At 36.6% G+C, this 21364-nt stretch overlaps 2 protein-coding genes and 1 pseudogene across 2 annotated transcripts; all 3 read left to right on the top strand.

Annotated features, from left to right (window-relative positions):
- Positions 1–538: 538 nt before the first annotated feature.
- On the top strand, positions 539–5497 carry LOC103951404 (adenylyltransferase and sulfurtransferase MOCS3). The gene is given in 12 exon segments (XM_048573356.1): positions 539–980; positions 1724–1816; positions 1954–2009; positions 2242–2306; positions 2778–2852; positions 3000–3078; positions 3281–3319; positions 3452–3560; positions 3840–3961; positions 4645–4758; positions 4904–5204; positions 5207–5497. Coding segments are annotated over 12 exon segments (1548 nt in total). The 5' UTR covers positions 539–574; the 3' UTR covers positions 5296–5497.
- Positions 5498–8154: 2657 nt separating this feature from the next.
- Positions 8155–9312, top strand: LOC103951406. The gene is made up of 2 exons (XM_009362762.3): positions 8155–8337; positions 8853–9312. The coding sequence occupies exons 1-2, from the start codon at positions 8242–8244 to the stop codon at positions 9117–9119; spliced, it is 363 nt and encodes a 120-aa protein (XP_009361037.1). The 5' UTR covers positions 8155–8241; the 3' UTR covers positions 9120–9312.
- A 7791-nt stretch (positions 9313–17103) lies between these two features.
- On the top strand, positions 17104–17777 carry LOC103951407 (annotated as a pseudogene).
- Positions 17778–21364: the final 3587 nt, after the last annotated feature.

The raw sequence follows: 21364 nt of genomic DNA, 5'->3' as shown, positions 1-21364 counted from the left end.
GTTGGTGCAAAGGAGGAGAGAAGGGGAAGACAAGAGGGGGAAGAAAAGGTAGGTTGCAGATCCTGTCTTTTGCCGATTTTGCAGGTGGAGAAATCGGGCACGGAGAAAATGGGAGGAATGGGTGTGGATTTAAGGAGTGGGGTGTGTAGAGGAGGGAAGAGGGTGAGTGCAAGGGTGGGTGCGGAGGAGGAGGGAAGGGGAAGACAGGAGGGGGGAAGAAATGGGTGGGTTGTAGGGAAGAGGGGGTCAGTGAAGATGATGATGGATTTTTTTCTTCTTCTTCTTCTTTCTTTCTTTCTAGGCTGCAGAGGGTGGGGGGAGAAGGGGGTGGAGGTGGGGGAAGACGAAAGTGGATGGCTTTTTTATTTTTATTTTTATTTTTATTTTTATTATTTTAATATTTAAAAAATATTAAATAATTTTTTTATTTTTAATAATATTTTTACTGAAAATGACAAGATTGCCCTTTATAAGCGAAACCATACGCCACCCTTTGCACAATGGGAGAAAAGAGAACCAGAGAGAGAGAGGGCTTTAAGTTTTAACGGCGTCAAGGACGCGACGGCTTGACCGAATGAGCCAAATGACAGGATTGCCCCTTATAAGTGAAACATCGACAAAACCCGCAGAGACTCGCGCGCAGCGACCGGCTCTTCCAAACCTCCAAAGCTCCCTGCTCAGCTCAGCTTTTACTCTGTGTGACTGCGATTCCATGGATTCCGATCGCGGCGGTGAGGCCTCTGTGATTCTTCGCCAGCTCCAAGACTTGAAGGCCAGTAAGAGCGAAATAGAGCGCCAAATGTCGGCCCTCGAAGCTCAGCTCCGAGAGATTACCCTTCAGAAACCGAACGGCAGCGTTTCTAATGGCTCTTGTCCTCCCCATATACCGTCCGTTGATTCGGGCTATGGTCACGATTTGTCGCCTCAGATGATTCACCGCTACAGTCGCCACCTCTTGCTCCCATCTTTCGGAGTCCAAGGTAATTTTACAAGTCCCCATGTGCGTGTATGTGTACATGTATGGCATGCATAAGTTACAAAGTTATAACCTTTCTAATGTAAGTAGGGTCTAGAATTATCCAAAAGTGCTCACTTCTAGTAGTAATTTTAGAGGCCGTTTAATAATTATTTCGTTTTCAATTTTTATTTTTAATTTTTTGAAAACTTAAATCTTGTTTAATAACTATTTTCAGTACTGAAAACTAAAAATCAAAGATAAAAAACTATAAACTTAAAACGAAATGATTGTCACAAAAGAACTTAGTTCTCGTTTGTGTTTAGAATTAAATTGGAATGGATAATCCACTATATTTATATTAAAGGTGGATTAAAGGGAGTGGTGAATGATTTTATATTTGTGGGATTTAAAGGGGTTAGACAGGTAGGAAACTTGTCCATTGTAATTCTACCATTTTGGGGATTGAAATGGATAAGTTTACTTAATGAGTAATCTGTCTTCGACATTCAAGTTGGACACAGTTTTTTATTTCTTCCCTCAACATACTTGTTGAATTAGTGGGTTATGTATTTCAATTCAATCCTAGATGCCAAACGAGGCCTCATATTCTTGTAAAATAAATAAAAGTTGAGGCATTGAGATGAAAGAATGAATTTTGAGCTTTGTAATTAATTCATATAACATCTATGTAAACGATGAGATGATTTTTGCATCTTTTTTAATGGCTGAGATTTTCTAATTGGACTTATATCCTAACTGGCTCAGGGCAGTCAAAGCTCTTGAAGTCATCGATTTTGGTGGTCGGAGCTGGAGGGTTAGGCTCGCCTGTTCTGCTGTATCTTGCAGCCTGTGGTGTTGGTAATGTTTCCAGATAATTGGGATTTTAACAATGGCTGCTATAGATACTGTATTTATGATGATTTGATACCATGAAACTGAAATTGAACTCTTATTATTTCGGGAACTGTATACTTGTAATGGGACTGTATCTTTAGGCCGCTTGGGGATCGTTGATCATGATGTGGTTGAGCTCAATAATATGCACAGACAGGTACAAGTTGGAAATCATGTTCCTATTCTTGTTCTTCATATTGTTCACTAACTTTAATATCATGTATTTAATGGTATATAAGCTATCAATGCTGACTGGTAATGCTCAGTTAAATTACTGTTGGGAGCCACACTTAAGTGTGTTTTTTAGGCAGAGTTTGTGCGTGAGCGAATGTATGTGGATATTTTTTCACTTTATTAATGAATTTTTACTTCTTTTTTTTTCTTATTAGATTATCCATACTGAAGGTTTTATTGGTCAGCCAAAAGTGAAATCTGCTGCAGCGGCTTGTCATTCGTATGTTTGTCTTTGGTTATTTTTCAGCGTAAATGAATGACCTATGTTGAATTAGTATTTCAAACGATACACTAACCTTTGTTTTCTATTAAAATTTCTGTTTGAGGGCTTCTGTTAACACTCAGAAGGTGAATGAGTAAACGAGCACTAAGTTTTTTCTTTTAGACTTCCAATTTTACCCTTGTCCCCCCCTCCCCCCCCCCCCCCTCCCCTCTCCTCTCTTCCCAAAAGAAAGCCAGAGAGGAAGAGAGGAGGGGGTATTTAGCAGTTGAGTTGGCGGGAGGCGGCTGTGGACAGGGACAGGGGGTAATTTTTTTTCAATGAGTTGGAAGCTTGTTGGAAAGAAATTTGTGCTGTGTCCACTCATTCAATTGCTTCTAACAGGAAAACTCTTCTGTTTTTTATTTGGTTGAAACCCTCCTGTTTTAGCATAATTATTTTGCATCATTCTAACATGGATTCATATCCCAGGATTAACTCCACTATTCAGGTTGTGGAGTACCAAGAACCATTACGTACATCCAATGCTTTGGAAATTATGAGCAAGTATCCTTGAAAATTTCCACTTTTTTAATTCTCTTTTGTTTCTTTATTGTAATTCAGAGATACACTTTTACAAACAATCCTACATACTAATTTTTGGTCCCAAAGTGCTGAAATATTGTATCATCCTTAACTGTTGACATCTCTAAGATATGATATAGTCGTAGATGCAACGGACAATGCTCCTAGTCGTTACATGATTAGCGATTGTTGTGTGGTGATAGGGAAGGTACATTGGCTCCTTGAGATGATGCTACAAAGGCACTATGTGTTACCTTTTTCATTACTAGCTCATGGTTGCAACATATAAGTATATGTATATATAATTGTATGGATTTGTAGGCTGTTCTTGTATTGTTTTAACTTTCCATTTACTCATTTATTCAATTTTCTCCACTAAGTACTAATGGGTATCATATATACTCTTACAGCCTCTTGTATCTGGTGCTGCAGTGGGATTAGAAGGGCAGGTACATTGTGTAGAAATCTTATTTGGTCCTTTTGTAATATATGATTGTCTATAATGAGGTAGTATAATTGTCATTTGCAGTATTTTATCATGTTAAAGATTCCAAGTATCTACCCCAAATATATTTGTGCAGCTCACAGTTTTCAATTACAATGGTGGTCCGTGCTATCGATGCCTATTTCCAACTCCACCACCTACAACCGCATGCCAAAGATGTTCTGATGCTGGTGTCCTAGGCGTTGGTATGTCAATAAATTGTTTATATTAAAAAATCATGGAATACAAAGTTATGAACTGCTGGAAAAATGCCTATTAATATTCCCAGTCTGCTGCAGTACAAAGTGAAATGTTTTATGAAGAGAGAGTAGTTTGATGACTTGCATAGTGGTTAGGAGGAAATTTGGTAATCCGGAGTTTAATCATCATTCATATCTTGTTTGATTTAAAGTATCTCACGTAGTATTTCATTCCTTGCTTGAGAAACCAAGTCCTTCTTTCTTACTACTCCTCTATCATTCCAGTTCCAGGTGTCATCGGCTGTCTCCAAGCCCTAGAAGCTATTAAGATTGCAAGTGGAGTTGGCGAACCACTCTCAGAACGCATGCTTTTATTTGATGCATTTTCAGGACGGATACGAAATGTATGCTTCTTTGTCCTGTACCTGACATTACTTCCAGCTGTGATTCCTAGACTTTAATTTGCTTTGATTTTATGAATGCATTAGTCTTGGAACAAGAATTGTTGAAGCCAGAGTGGCTTTGTATTAGTGTAACCTCAGTATGTTAGTTATTTAAGACGTGTTTGGATGTGCTTTTAAAATGGCTAAAAGTGCTTTTAGAGAAAATGTTTTTGGGTTCCAAAAGCACTTTAAGTGCTTTCAGCAAGAAGCACCAGTTATGTGCTTCTTCCAGGAAGCACTTTATGTGCTTTTCAGGATTTACTTGCATTTTTACTAAGGATTGTTTCCAAAAACATTTGGTGAGCGCTTTCAGTTATTTTAAAAGCACATCCAAACGAGCCCTTAGGCTTTTGGACCAATGGACCTCCTGCACAATGACCATTCGTCCTTCCTTCCCCTTACCACCTCTCAATTCTTTAAATATTAGATTACATGTTCAATTTTAAATCAAATTGTACCAAAGTCTTATAAGAAGATGGATATCATCCTACTACCTGGACTTGTTGCCTCGCTTTTTGGTATCTGGATTTGTTCTGTTCTTTTAGAACTGAAAATGAACTAGCTTCACAGTTGAGTTCTCTCGCTCATCAGATATGGCACATTTTTCTGCTGGTGTGTGCTTTATTTATTTTATTTTCATTGCAGGTAAGATTCGAGGAAGGTCACTGCAGTGCGTAGTGTGTGGTGAGAATGCACCATTCTCTAAGCAGCAGTTTCAAGAATTTGATTATGAAAACTTCACTCAGTCTCCACTGACTCCGGTAAATATTTGTCTTATAATTTTTTTTTTCTTGAAGGATTTTGAAGTATCTGATTTTTAAATGTATAATTGGATTTTTCACCGTATAATGAGAACTGGTATATTTTTCTGGTCACAAACACAATATTGCTGTTTGCTCTATGCAGTTACCTTTGAAGTTAAACCTACTTGAGCCAGACTCCAGAATAAATAGTAAAGAGTACAAGGAGAAACTAGTTAGTGGCGAGGCACATGTTTTGGTCGACGTTCGTCCAGAACATCACTTCAAGATTGTTTCTCTGCCCAATTCCTTAAACATCCCGCTCCCACGTTTGGAAGCTCGGTTACCGGAAATAACTTCAGCCTTAAAGGAAAAGGAAGACCATAGGGGTACTGATTCTGGTTCAGGTGGGCAAGTATATGTAATATGTAGAAGGGGTAACGATTCTCAAAGGGCTGTTCAGTATCTCCACAGATGGGTTTCACATCGGCCAAAGACATCATCGGAGGACTGGAGGGCTGGGCGCATGAGGTCGATCCAAACGTCCCTACTTATTAGCAGGACTAAGTTCTGGAACTTGTGTGCACTCTATACCCTCTGTCTTTCCCCGTCCGAGTGTTCACGTATATTTCGTGATATACAGTATTTATATTGGGTATTAGTGTTGTATTTTCATGTATTGTACACATAAAGTGGTAATTCGGTTGGAATTTTTTGTCCTTTTTCCTCGTAGACAAGCCATTTACTGGCATTGACGTTTCGTAGTGTTCTCTCTGCTTATGTGTAATTTTGCATGTTTTACACTCATGGAATCTGTTTTTTTATGCTTGCAATCGTGGCCTGAAGGGAATACAAAAATTAAAATGCAAATTAGACAAAAGAATCGAAACTTCATTCCCAAGTCTTGCGGGAATCCAAATGGTTGAAAATAAACCACTCACATGATGCCATGTCAGCATGAGTATGACCACTCACAGGATGCCATGTCAGCATGAGTATGACCACTCACAGGATGCCATGTCAGCATGAGGGTAAGATTTCACACCGGACAAAATCTAAAAGGAATAGATATTTATCCCTGTCTATGTAAACTCAACTCTATAAAAAGACGTGTTTGAACATTTGAATTGCGACAGTCAAAATTTAGTCATGCAAATCCAATCGTCTACTGTTAGAACCTGCGGTCCCAGTTTAGGCGACTTTTCACCTCATTTTGCAGGCCTTAACCAAAGAGGAGAGAAAAAGAGCTTCAAACTATCCACCATTATTGAATTATCAAAGTTAAGTCCTTAATTTAGAATTATTCTACACTAGTATGTTAATAAAAGCAGTAGAAGTAGTCAATAATTCCATGAATCATCAATTCAAGTGACATGAAATTAGCAAGGGAGGATTAATTTAGATTGAAGATCGGTCATATGGCACTTGGATTTCCATCAAACAAAAGATCTAGGGGGATTTCTAGAGTTTAATAAATAGTTTAATGGTTCCTCTTAGGATCTATTTAGTTCATAGAATGGGATATTTACAAATAAATTCTTATGTACATTCCTAGTATATTCTTAAACTTGGGGCTTAAATAGTGTAACTAAAAAACAAATACATATAGATCGCATGAAAGAAATTGATCATCAATAATATGGGCTACGTGCATAGACAAATAAACGTACATGTGCATGGCATCGTTCGTGCTCTTAACAGCATCGTCAAAACATGAAAGCCCCAGCTCCTATTTCCTTGCATGGAACTGCAATTTGAGAACCAAATAACCAAACTATCTCACATGGCACACAGGACTCTAGATTCTAGAAGAGAGAGGTGACCAAACTAAGACTACAAATTTACGCACGAACAATTCCAAAAATTAAGAACTCTACTACTCCACCAATGAGGAAACGGAGGACAAATCTGCCAGTTGATCCTCGCTTAGTAAACGGTGAACATATTAATCCAGGTTACAATTCTTCTTGGACAAAATGTCTATCTATTTTAACATTTTTAGGCTAATCGTGTTGCACTAGATTGTGAACAATATCAATCGCAACCCTTATACCACATTTCAATTGCGTAAGCTTTTGAGGTCCAAATCCCAACTGAATGTTGTACAATTATCAGAGAGACGGGCCGAGGGCCCACTTCCAACAACACCGATATTACCTTTAACTTGGTAATTAACACCTGCACAATCAGTTAGGTGTGGGGTTTTACCACAAAAGGTCTCGGTGTTAGTTAGAATAGGGAAATCTATTTCAATTGCTTTTCTCCTTCCCCTCTAGCCGATGTGGGATTCAACACGCCCCCGTACGTGAGACCCCATTTTTGTGATCCACACATCGGCAACCACGTGGAGCCAAGGGGACTCACCCTACACGGGGGCCAAGAGACACCCCATCATCATGCGAGACCAAGGGGCTCCACCCATGATGTGGCAGTAAGGGCCTGCTCCCTGGCTCTGATACCATGTTGAATTTTTCAAGTCGACGGTCCGAGGGCCCCACTCCATCAACACCGATATTGTCTCCAACCCAATTTTTGAGATCCACACATCGGTAACCACGTGGAGCCAAGGGGCACACCATCATCGCGTAGGGCCAAGGGGGTCCACCCATCACGTGGTAGTACGGGCTGCTCTCTGACTTTGACACCATGTTGAATTTTTCAAGTCGACGGGCTGAGGGATCCACTCTATCAACACCGATACTATCCCCAACTTATTAATTATCACATGCACAATTAGTCAGGTGTGAGGTTTTACTACAAAAGACCTCGATGTTAGTTAGAGTGAAATAATTTTATTTAAATTGCTTTTCTCTTTTTCCTCTAGCCGATGTGAGATTCAACAAATGTCAATTCCAAATCCCTTAAAGCTCAGCCTCAACAATTTATCTAGCAATAATTTTTTATTTCTTGCCCCAACTACAAATGTGAAAATAATCTAAAGTTGAAAATCTATCAATAATTGAGCATGCCAAATTTTCATTTCTATATCGAAAAACATCTAAGTGAGGATGTGAGGATGCTTTAAATACATAAACCATTTACACTTCTAGTATCTCAAAAACAATCAACAAAACTATTATGTTTAATACTAACCACACTTTACGAAATATCTGGCCTCCACTTTCGAAATCCAAATTTTGTTCAAAATTGGGGTTGTTAATGTGGTGGGGTAATGCATGGTTAAGATATTTTCATACAAAGTGTTGTTAATCCTCTGATCACTAATCAAAAGAGGGACCAAATTTCCACACATCCTAAGGGACACAAAAGATATCACAACGTTTGCATGCCTCAAATGACATGGCAAATTTACACAGGACCACGTGTCTATATAAATCACTGACATGACTCAGAAGAGAAGACGCGTGTATTGGCATTTACCTCTGCATTATTGTCATTGCATTTCTGACCTTCATCCATATATTGGCACTTCCTTTCCTTCTCTTTTTATTGCAATCTGGAAAATTAGTACATCAAAAGCTAGTTAGTGCGTTCGACTTCAAGATGGCAGGCCGTATTTTTACCCTCCACACCTTCCCATCAAGGTCAAGATCCACAGTTTTGAAGTCATTAGCAGCATGTCATTACACAACCAAGCAGGTTAGTTTCGGTTCATCACTTGTTCATTTACTTCATAAATTATGAATGATTTACACACATGTTTTGCGTCAAAGTAACTAATTAATTGTGCTATAGTTTGTATTTTTTTAAGCAAATTACTTAATAAGGAAATGATTTGAACTTCGTGATTTCTTATTCTGCACTTTCCTCTTTATTTTTGTCGATTTTTCTAATTTATTCAATCTATGTTAATTCTTCGTTGATTTTACATCTTTAAACAAACAAAAAAGTGCATGAGGCGACATGCAAAATCACTTGTACTATTTCAATATTCCTGGTTTACTGTAGCAAGTTCTGAATTTAAATTTCATGAATTATGATACATTTCGAATCAAAAGAAAAATTATCTTTTGAATCAAAATAAGATAACATTCATTGAGTGGTGATATTTGTACTGTATATGATTGAGTGAATCAGTTGGAATTGGAACTTTTCATTCTGGTCAGTGTTGGAATTGGAACTTGATTGCTATGCTATCTGAATTTTGAATTCAGAGATATAGCAGCCAAGGGAGCAAGGGAGAGCACCACGGCTACACAGGTATAGAAGAGAGAGCATCTTCTACGGCTGAGGAGTTCAAGAGAATGGCCGAGGAGAAGCTGAAGGCGGCGGAGCAAGGTGTGGCCAGCCAGACAGTGGACCAGACATACGATGGGACAGAGGAAGCTACCGTGGGTGACTCTAACGTCGACTCTGTCAAGAATAGGTACAAGGAACATGAGCCCGGGGCTGACTACAAAAGGAGGCCACATGACGACTAAATTAAATCATATATTCATGTATAATTTGCATCCGAAAAGAAACAGAGAGGCAGAGAGCTACCTTATTTGTGTTTCAAAACTATGTAATGTAGTAGGTTTTTTACATAAGAAAGTCACCAAGCGCCTAGCATAGTTGTTTTTGTACACCTTGGTATAATTTGAGCAATAAAACGAAGGGTTAAACGATAAAAAAGGGTTTAAGTACGACAACTGTGATTTCAAATTGATCCTAAATTGAAAATCGTTCAAAATGTTCCACATAACTATCTTAAATTTTGAAAATTATCATACATTTACTAGGTCACGGACAAATATTAAAGTGGGTATCGACTCTTACGACATTTATGGAGATCTGAATATCTAAATTGTTTTGTCAAGCAATTTTAGGTGCAACTTGGCTGAATAACTAAATCGATTTGTCAATCAATTTTGGTGGCTAAAAGGGGTTGGTTTAGGAATTTAGATCTTAAAAGATCACCATAAGTGAAAATTAGCTTCAATATTTGTTTTCGCTATAATAACATCCACTTAATGCTTGTGATTTCATGGATGTTTAATTTTTAAAATATTGGCTTCGTTATTATGGGAGTTTATATAGAGAGACAAAAAATTTGACTATATTTCAATGAATTCTACTTGTGTTTAAACATATCAATGAAGACAAAAACATAAAAACTACTAAAGCCCAGCCCAAAAATATTTAAACAATATTTTAAAATATCAACCATACCCCCAAGGCTTTATGGTTGTAAATAAAAACTAACCCTCATAACTCCAATAAAATTAATATGTGCTAAAAACTCAACTTATGCCTGACTATTTCTGCATAATCAATTTTGAAACTATATGCAAATTCAGTTTATATCTTTTTATTACTAGAATCAATTCAACTCCCTTAACCATTTTTGCAGAATCAGTTCAATCGGTTCAATCAGTTCTTGACCATTTTTGCAGAATTAGTTCAACTTGTCCTCGACCGTTTTTGCAAAATCAATTTAACCCGTCCTCGACTATTTTTACAAAATCAGTTCAACCCATCTTCAACATTCAACCCGTCTTCGACTATTTTTGCATAATCAGTTCAACCTGTCCTCGATCATTTTTGCAAAATCAATTCAACCCCTCGACCATTTTTGCAGAATCAGTTCAACCCGTCTTCGACTATTTTTGTAGAATCAGTTCAACTCACCCTCAATCGTTTTTGCAGAATCAGTTCACCCCCTCGACTATTTTTGCAAAATCAGTTCAACCCCACTTCGACTATATTTGTATAATCAGTTCAACTCGTCCTTCGATCATTTTTGCATTTTGTGTAGAATTAGTTCAACCCGTCTTTGAATATTTTTGTAAAATTAGTTCAGCCTGTCTTTTTTGCAGAATCAATATAACCTGTAAATATAAATATTTTGTTTCATCACCGTAAATGTTAAAAAGAGAATTGCCAGCCAAACTCGCAGCTAAAAAGAGTCATGCACGAGTCGCTAGACACCTGTTCCGCAACTTAAAGTATTTAATTTCAATGTGAGGCCATTTTAAGAAAAGTAAAATAAAAATAAGAAAAACTAGAAAACTATCCATTTTGGGCCCATTGTTTTCACCTCCATCACCCTTCACCGTCCTTATGCAAGATTGCAACACAGTCTCCACCTTCAACCAAAATGGTTCCACCACCACCACCAAACTAACTCATTTTTTTTCTTTCAATTTTCGTTTCTTAATTTTTCTTTCTTTGTATAATTTACAGTTTAATTTTATAAACCAATTACGAGATTCCAATTAAAACAGCGTGCAGTAATCAAACTTGATTTTGATGTCTCCATGTACATTTGAAATTTGAAAGGTGGTGATAAGTAGAGAGTTGAATCAAAACCTCTCATATGAACCTAGTGTGGAAGTTTAGACGGAGAGAGAAAGGGGCTTGGCTAGGGTAAGGACTAATGAGATATGGGAGTGCCAGTAGTGGATTGGGTGGGTGGAAGTTTTATTGACGGTTTGCCGACAGCGGAACAAAGTGGGGTGGGTGGGTGGAAGTCTTATTGGCAATTTGTTTCCTTCAAAATTCATATAAAATTCTAATTCGATGACATAACAGAGGAAAAAATGTCTGATCTTGAAAAAACGAATGTACGCGGAGATGGGATGAACAAATTACCAAGCAAGAGACATTTAACTATAGACTCACTTTCATATCCTCCAACTGCTAAAGGGCAATTTTTAGTATAATCAATTTGTATAGGGTATTTGTGTAACTTACACTCAAGAGAGAAAAAAGAAAAAAAAAAAAAAAAAAAGGCAATGATGTCATCTATCACATGTATTAACTTTTGTCTCTCCTTGAAAGTTTAAAAAGTGTTGTCTCAATATAAAATTAAGTATTAAAAGTATACTTTGTGTGTAATTTTTCCTTATTTAAAATGTTTTAAGAAAGGGGTTTTTGAACTTTAATCCTTGAAGAAGATTAAAATTCAATAAAAACCTTGGGTTAGATTGGATATTGATTTTAATCCTCTAATGTGTACTTAATCCAAATTCATATTATATTTTTGTTTTAATATTTAATAGATATCTTATTTAATGTCATTACATTAAAATTTATAATTATTATACACATTTAATTCATTAATTTTATTTTACTTGCTTTAATTAGTGTACTTAAACGTCCCTATCATAATATATTTTACTAAAGAGTGGTAATATGCCCACCCCAATGTCTTATTTTTCCACCCACCTTATATTTACCATAAAAAGTGAAAAAAATACATCAACTCTTTTCCCACCCACCATTATTTCTAAAATAACCCTACATATTTCTTTTTCAATTCTTTCTTGCTTTAAAAAAATTATTACAAATAAAAAAAAACAATTATCACTAAATGAAAATACCCAAGAACTCCAAATATCACCAGTAGCAGCCCTCTCCCCAAAAAATTTACAGACTCATCACAACCGACTCCCCAAATCCCCAACACCAAGCGCCCCTCCTATGTCACCAACCATCGCAGCACTATCACGTCTCGAAAACCGCTCCAGTACCTAATTTCTATCATTTTCAATTTGAATTCAAACCACACAAGAGAGAGTGTGATTAAATTGGAAGAGCTTCACTCATAGTTTGGTGCTGCACTGACTTTCCCTAACATTAAATTCCTCCAAATTCAGTATATGGTAGGTATCCAAATTGTTCCAATACACCAAACACAATCGGAGTTCAATGAGTGTCGGATTTGTGAGTACCCTAATGTAATATGGACTATGAGCTTATCTTCTCATCTATCTCAACATTATAATAGTCTTAAAGACTAACTTGCTCTACTCTCTGGTGAAGCTTGATCACACCTTCCACAACATGCGCTTTATTGTGAGCCTCGAGGCTTTTCTTTGTCAAGTCCAAATTCACCCTCTTCTTGATAAGTTTAATTTCTGAACTTCCTTCCCCAGGAAAGCTTGTGGGGTTCATGATATTTTTTTCTTTTTCTTATTTATGATATTTTAGGTTTTTTATTTTTTATTTTTTATTTTTTTATCAGTATAACTAATAATTTGTTTAAAAAGAATCAATATAACTAATAATTATGTGGCAAGACATGATTGGTTGGTCTTTAGGTCTTTAAAGGTCATATTATATTAGGATAAATTTGTCAATAAGAGTATCATTTTATAGTGGGTGTGGAAATAACACAAATGGGGTGGGATTAATAGCACTCTTACTAAATTAGTGTACCGAAATGTTCGCACCTAAATATATTGCAGTGAATTAGTGGCACGTAAGAAATATGCAAAAACATAAGTGTACCGAAAAATTTCGTACCTAAATATATGATACTAAACTAGTGTACCAAAATGTCGATACCTAAATATATTATACTAAACTAGTGTACCGAAATGTCCATACCTAACGAAATGTTCATACCTAAATATATTGTGGTGAAATAGTGGCACATAAGAAAATATGCAAAAACATAAGTGTACCTAAAAATCTCTACAAAAATATTTTCTTATATAAGTTACCTACCATAATAAGAATTAAAATTGATAATATTTTCATAAAATTTAATTTGAACACCATAAAATTACAAATAAAAAAGAAAGACATTGAATACATATGCTGGCATTAAATAGAGCCTAGGGACTAAAATCAATTTTTAATCTTCTATAAAAAAAATTTCTAAACTTCATCTTATTTAGGGATTAAAATCTAGTTTTCTATTTAAGAAATTGATGTGTGTGTAAAATCAACCAAAAAGGTTGAGAAGTTAAACTTGAGAAATTTTTCAATGTGACCGGAACACGGATGGTACACCATGTGCTTTATATAAGTGGTGAAATTTTTTATTTTTTAAGTAATTAATTTTTTAACACACATATCCCATCATTTACATAATGATACATGGTGTACCACTCCGTGTTCCGATTACATTGAAAAATCTCTTGTTAAACCTAAAACAAAAAACCTAGAAATAACGAGTACATTTTGTTTCTCAATTTGTTGTATATATGTATGACACACCCTGACCCAGAATGTCCACTTGACCTCCGAATCGAGCTATGGTTGCCAACACTTAGAAGGTGATGAAGTCATAACTATGTAGTATGGTGGAATATGTTAATAAATTTGAACCTAAAAGTGTCTAAATACAAGAGTGCACTGTGAACAGGAATGAACCCATTTTACACGTGATGACAAAGCATAAGTACAGTACAGTAAAATAGAGTGAGAAATTATACCATCGAAGGTAATTGTCTACCCCAAGATTTGCCAAGAATCCTCATCGATATGAAAGCTTAGCTACTAAAACCTGGAGGGATGAAAAACAAAGGTGAGTGGGCCTGAAAATAAAGTTTTAATAAAAACCTTTGAAAACGTTATAACTCCTCATCGTAAAACATACATAGATTCCAAAATATACATACTACGTATAGTATGAAAATACTTACCATAGCCTGCAAAACCTAAATAAGGCATGACATCCCAAAATCACAAATCTCAACAATAATATAAGTAAAATCAGGTGCTCAACAACCTATGCTAGCACACTAGTCGGAGTCGCCTAATGTGACATGTACGATTGAACCTATTGCTCATCAATCTATGCTAGCACACGAGTCGAAGTTACCTAATGCGAACTGTATGACAGGACTAGGTGTAATCATAATATATGCTCTAGTACTACGATCACGTGAAGACTGGCGATAATCACGGTCACCTTCGAGTCAGAGTCACCTAATGCGACCTGTATGACAAGACTAGCACCTACTTGGATCCAAGGCGAGCGTGCGGTGCGGAGGTGAACATACACGTGAAGGACTGGCCTTGGCCCGGGGTGAGCACTAACATCGGGATGCAACAATGATGAGCAAACTACATAAATATAAGCATGCCATAATGATGAAATAATTCTAATCAACATAATAAACTTACTTGCGCATCTCGTAGGATTATTTTGGCATTTCACAACAGTGCAACATTTCTTATAACGTTATTTAATCATGGCATCAAAGATTATAAGTATACCTGAGTCAATCACATCACCCTGCAGGATGCCCAAAGTAACCCCGACTCTTTATTTTTGTGCCTACTCACCCTTTTGTTTTTCGCCCCTCCAAGTCCTAAATAGCCGACCTACTCTGTGGCACACAAGGATCACCCAGCGATTCTAACATATCTCTATTTAATGTAGGAACTATTTCTAGTTGTGTACTCAGTACTTTTCTAGTTTCGACTGCACTATTTGTTATCTATGCTCTGAACATTTGTAGTTTATGGGTTCTACCCACTACTGCACACTCACTTTATTAGTTAAATAAGTTCTAGTTTTGGTTTTAATTTATCCACATTTTTACATCATTCACACTTTGGTTACGTCACCTTGGGGTAACGGCCAGCATGCCTCGACTCTGGTCGGAATGTGTCATGTAGGTGGCAATCAGGTTGTGTTCGAGTTACTATTTATATCTTATCTCGTATTCGTGTTGTGATCAAAATGTAAATCAATTAAAAAATATCCATAAAAAAAAAAAAAAAACTTATGTGAGTACGTTAATTGAGTTTAGTCGTGTTACCATGTCTGTTCGGAATTGCCACCCTACTTTCGTACTGGAATCGTCCTTCAGCACACCATGCAATGTACGCCACCTTCCTCAAAGTTACAGTTTCTTGCATTATTGTTTTTGGACGATTTAAATGGCGTGAGTAGGGCAAATTAACTCTGGGGTATAACCAGTTGTATACACAGATTTCTGAGCCAGGCTTGTCAAACTGATGGGTAGGAACCACGAGATTTCTGGAAATGGTTCACACATAAGCGATAAGCCGTGTCCACTCCAGGGTCAACTAGTAGTACATTATGATTCCTCAAACAAAACCCTGCCTTTGGACATCCTCTTGCTTTTATATTTACCATCCTTATAACATTAGATTTCTTTGGTTAATCATTTACATCTGATTCCAGAAAGGAGAAATGGAAAAATGAGAGAGAGAGAGAGAGAGAGAGAGAGGGAGAGGGATGGAGGGAGTGCAGACTTTTACTTGCGTCGGCTTCCCACCATCCGAAGATATTATCTCCAAAGTACTCAAATTAGGCAATAGTCTAAAAAGAGATACCACTGCCGGGACTAGGTTATCACGAAACAGATAATCTGCAAACACAAATAAGAAACATTCTCTGGTGCTGGCATGGAACCTTCCTTAGCCAGAACATACAAGTTATAAACACAAAACTTAATAGAATAAGGAAGAAACCCAAAAATCAATTCGAATGGTATCGTTATATTTTGGTAAATCCAGTCGATTGAATGATTCTTAATCATTATGGTTTACAGTTCAACAATGTTTGTCAGTTTCCTTAAGCTCTCAACGTTTGGCAAAGCATTCCTGACAAACATTTCAAACCAAACTAAAAGCATAAACATGAATTTATTCTTCCTTAAGGTACATGAATTACCCAACTTTGATTGTTATGCAGTTAGAGATCGATGATAGTCCACCTAAACATACTAAATATTTTTTCAAAAGTAAAAAAACGAGCTACAAGAGTAATTTCGTTTTACCATGGCAATCTGTTGGTTTAGAGTAAGATGTTTAACCCTGCATATACTGCGAAGAACCTCAACCAAGCTCCCTGCGTCATCTACTTCACGTACCATAAGAAGATCAACTCTTTTTAAACAAGTACATTTCTCCGGATTTAGGGGAAGTGCACACGTACAGTTCTCCAGATTCAGGAACTGCAGAAGTGATCTTCATAGAAGCATTTGCAGGAAGATGATAACCATTTTGAGAAACCCCTTTCTTGTCTCGATATATCTCAAGTCCAAGCATTCCAGACTAGAGGAAAATGTGGAGGGCTTATTAGGAACTACAGAACTGAAGGTGCAACAGTAGAGTCCTTAGAGACGCACAATGAAAGACGCAAAATGGTACTGACGGAGTCTGGAAAAATTCTTCTTCATCTACATTGATATGAAGATCAAGCATTTCCGATTTACACCTCCCTGCAATTTCGACCCAGTCATCAGCCAAAATTACTCGTTCCTGCAGATGTCGGATGATCCTCTATTAACACAATAGCTCTCTCAGCCTTTCATGCTTTCCTCGTCACATTTACACATCCATCTAATACGAAAGCGCTGTATCGTATTACCTCGGAGATGAATCTAGAACCTCCAAAGAATCCAACAACCTAATTCGCTTTTAAACCAAGTGGAGTCTTGTTAAACTTGGGTTGGATTGGGAGGGTGCATGGAAAGGTTGGACCAATAGGAGGCGACTGTTTTAGTTTCACAATCCGTGGCACAGGCAAAATATGACATCCCATTCGTTAATTAAGGGTCGTAAAAACACAAAAGGCGGATATAATGACCATCTGATCAGAAAGCGCGACAAAAAAAGTAAATGTGAAACGAGGCGACCCACAACTCCACCGCCTCTTTGAGCACTATATATAGTTTACGCACGGACGAAACACAGCGACAGGTGCGAATTAAGTTTCTGAGAACAGAATCTCCTATCTTCTCCAAACCTAATTTCGGTTTCGAGATGGCCCGTACAAAGCAAACTGCTCGCAAGTCCACCGGAGGCAAGGCTCCAAGGAAGCAACTTGCGGCCACGATATATAGGAAAGCAGCCCCAACCACCGGAGGCGTGAAGAAGCCGCACAGATACCGCCCATGGAACCGTCGCTCTCCGAGAAATCCGCAAGTACCAGAAGAGCACAGAGCTTCTGATCAGGAAGCTGCCGTTCCAGAGGCTGGTTCGTGAGATAGCGCAGGACTTCAAGACGGATCTTCGTTTCCAGAGCCACGCTGTGTTTGCACTGCAGGAGGCTGCGGAGGCGTACCTTGTTGGGTTGTTTGAGGACACCAACCTGTGCGCCATTCATGCTAAGCGCGTCACAATCATGCCCAAGGATGTCCAACTTGCCAGGAGAATCCGGGGCGAGAGAGCTTAAGGAAGGAAGAGATTGAAGCAAGATTTGATTTGATTTGGACTAGAAAAATATGTTTTGTTTTTTAAGGTTTATAATTTGTTTGGTTAATTTGTAATCTTTAACAATTCAAGGCTTGTTTTCTTTGGTTGCAATTGCAATTGTGGTTGAACCTCCTCTAGGGGTGTATTCAATTAGAATTTTGAGGGATTTTAATTCTTTTAATGAATCTAGGATATTCAATCAGGATTTTAAGTATTCTCTGAAATTCAAGGTGTATTCAATTAGAATTTTAAGATAATTTATTAAAATCCTTCGAAATCTGAGTGTATTCAATTAAGATTTTAAAGAAGTTTATAACATTTCAGGTGTATTCAATTAGAAATTGATTTTAAAAAATTTGTGAAAGTTGAGGAATTAGAGAGAAATGGAGAGATTTCGTAGTGTATTTTAAGCCTCCACAAATCTCACCTCTCCCCATGAGATTTCGAGATAATTGAATCAAAATTTATATAGAATCTCTACAAATCAATTAAAGTCCATAAAAATCCATGGATTTATAAATCCATTAAAGTCTCAAATTCTCAATTGAATACACCCTCTAAATTATAATCCACTTGATAAATGCAGGTGTAGGTGTGTGTGTGTTTTTTTTAAACAAAACCATAATATCTTTAACCAGTTTCATCCCTATCCTCAAATATATTCTATTCAAATTCCTGTTATATAATTTAATTGAAAAATAATTGAAATTAGAAAACTGAAAGCCGCCCCGGCGCGGCTGGCGGTTGGTTCCTCTATCGTCGCCGGGAGCTCTTAGTGCGGAGACGTTAGGATAAGAAAATAAAATAAAATGTTAAAGAAATTCAAAAACATTAAGGTCTCGTTTGGTTGAAATCCCTACATATGGTTTATTATGCTTCTCTGCTGCAGGATGACGTTGTTTTCATTTTTGCCTAGAAAGATTGTGTTAGTGGGTTAAATAGTTAGCAGTTAAGAGGGAGGAGAATTGGTTAGGATCGAACCCACACCACAAATCATAGACGTGGTCATTTTCCACCACTAGGTAAACACTGCACCTATTTTCGCCTTTACATTCTCATAAGTTGGTACAAAATGGTCAGTAACTGACATAAAAATTAAGACATATTAATTCTGCTCAAATCAAATACATGAAGGCCAAATCAGTGAGAAAGCACAAAAAGAACAAAGACCAACCAAAATCTTGGAAGTTTGAGTTGAATCTAAAATCCGTTAATATCATAAGTTATCCTCCAGCTTATTGAGTTTGTGCTATCATTCTTACAACCACATTATCTTTGTTGTGAAGAAATGTTTGTTTCACTCAATTAACAACTAGATTGAGTAGCATTAGATCTCATATTAGTTGTCTCAATTGGTAGAAGAAAGGCCTTAGATGCGACTCAAATGAATATAATGACGTTACATATATACTTGCGGCAGATTTTGATACCTAGTTGTAATTTTCGCATCTAGTGACTAGCTTTTATTGTGCTGAAATTTCACGACAAAACTTCATTAATTTATTCCTCATTGTATTTGCTTTTGGAAATTATATATTATAGTATAAAATATTGTAATATATAATTTTAATAATTGAATGGAAAATAGTGTTAACCATATTTCTTAGAAAGGTTATGTTATTTAGGTGCATTCCCTTGTCAAATGATGTATACTTATAGATGAAAAGTTACATCTCTTTAACAAGAAGTACTTGGGTTCTATATAAACTCATAAAACCATTATCATTAAGAATAGAAGAAAAAAATGTTAATTCTTACTCTTGAGAAATAAGGTTTCCCCACTCTATTTCTCTCATTCTTCGTTTGTCTTCCGAGTCATGTCTTGAGAGTACGGAATATATAAAGTTCATCAGAGTCCGAGGATTGAAGTGTTTTGACATCGGATGATAAATTGTTGAATCATGGGAGACAGACGCCTACTGAACTACAAGCACAAAAGTAGGCGTGAAATTCTATCTTTAGGACATTGCATTTATGCAAGCCTCAATCTCTAAGCTTGTTAATATTTCTAACTTTCTCTCTAGTTGTTTGTATTAATCTCATATATAATTGATGTTGTGAATTTCTTTATGACTATTATTATTGAAATTCTTGTGTTACTTCCCTATTTTCTATTATTGTTCCATCAATCTAAAGACATAAATTTTTCTTTATGCAATAATTAAAAAATATGACAATTCTCATAAAGCAGTGGCTAGATATTGGAAATAGAATAAGTTGTATATGACGTAAACCCTAACCCTCTTCAAGAAGGAAGGATCCCTGCATCTAATGATGAAATTGAGACATGAATATTTCCAATTTACATAGAAAGATTTAATTTGATCATTGGGCTAGATAAGGGGTAGTTGGTTGTATATATAGTGAGTTGTGGGAATTGTTGATGATAATTAGAAGATATTACTGCAAAACAATTGCATGTTTGGTTCTATAATCTTGTATGCGATATACTAGATGATGTTTGAGGTTTTTAAAAGGATGCACCACTTGGCAGAAGGCACTAGAACGCAATGCCATAAACCACAGAGATGTAACCTTGCAGTGCCAAGAATGATTATGGCCTAATGCTTCTTTCAAGACGAGTTATTTCATGGCAACTAAAAACCGAGTGTTGCCATAAGTCAAGAGTATATAAGTTACTTGAGAAATCCATAATTCATTTGAGATGAATTAATTAACATTGTCTTGGAAAGATGACGATTGAATTGTGGGGGCCGAGGCAAAAAGAGCGATAACATTCTTGTGTGGGGGGGGTTTGAGACCCATGTCAATTTTGAAATCTTATAAGCTAAAAGATGAAAGCCAATAGGTGCTTTTCCAAAAACTGCTAGTGAGGCATTAAGGCCCTAATTATAAGAAGATATAGTCTTCATTGCTTCCTAATTAAAGTACGTAAAAATGATCAATTGAGTGATATCATTAAAACAACCACAATTATGAAAGAACACTTGGGGTTTGTTATAAGTAACTTGCTAATTGAATGACATTCAAGATGTCATCTCTTGTAATGAGTAATTGTTTAAGGTATGGCAAGGTTAGAGACCTTCTTACAAATACCTTAAATGTGGGGGAGTTTACCCAAGTGTTAGCCAATTACTTAGTAATTAAGTCCTAATATAATTTTAAGGACTTGACATTTCAAACGACTACTCTCATATGAAATATAATTTCATAACAACATAGTGAAAGTCAACATCGTGGATCCAATATTAAAGGATTGACTAGAGAGTAAGTTGATCATCGAGGGAAATGAGGATAAAGCCAACATAACTAATGAATCAATCGGGCGGAAACCTAACTTAGTTGATTGGAGATCCCATGGTCTAAGTTCAATAGGCAAACTGGTTGGGCATGATTCTAAGAAGTTAACACATTATATACCTCATTCCTATGATGGTAGAAGTGTGTTGTCTGCAGAATTTTTGGGGTGTATATTTATACTTATAATGACAGTGATATCTTATAAAGAAGAGGAATATAGCAGATTATTCTTAATCAATGGTCACCTATATGAGAGTAGAAGTGGGTCGTTTCTATGAGTATGAGATGACTAAATTCTCTAAAGCTCTCATGAATCTGGGATTTGTTTAGGACCAAAATGAACACAACCGTATGAATTGTAATATATTAGGATAAGAGATGTGTGTTGCTTATTGTCTCGGTTTATTGCTGCAGTGAACAGTTCAAGATCTTCCACATCCACTGCGTCACCAAGTAAATCCGATAAGTATTCATTAGGGTAGGTTCAAGTGAGACAGAGGCTTCCACATCCACATCC

The sequence above is a fragment of a genome, unplaced genomic scaffold, assembly GCF_019419815.1.
Source record: "Pyrus x bretschneideri cultivar Hongxiangsu unplaced genomic scaffold, Pyrus_bretschneideri_v1 Contig66, whole genome shotgun sequence".
Taxonomy (NCBI): domain Eukaryota; kingdom Viridiplantae; phylum Streptophyta; class Magnoliopsida; order Rosales; family Rosaceae; genus Pyrus; species Pyrus x bretschneideri.
This window is presented reverse-complemented; position numbering and strand designations above follow the sequence as displayed.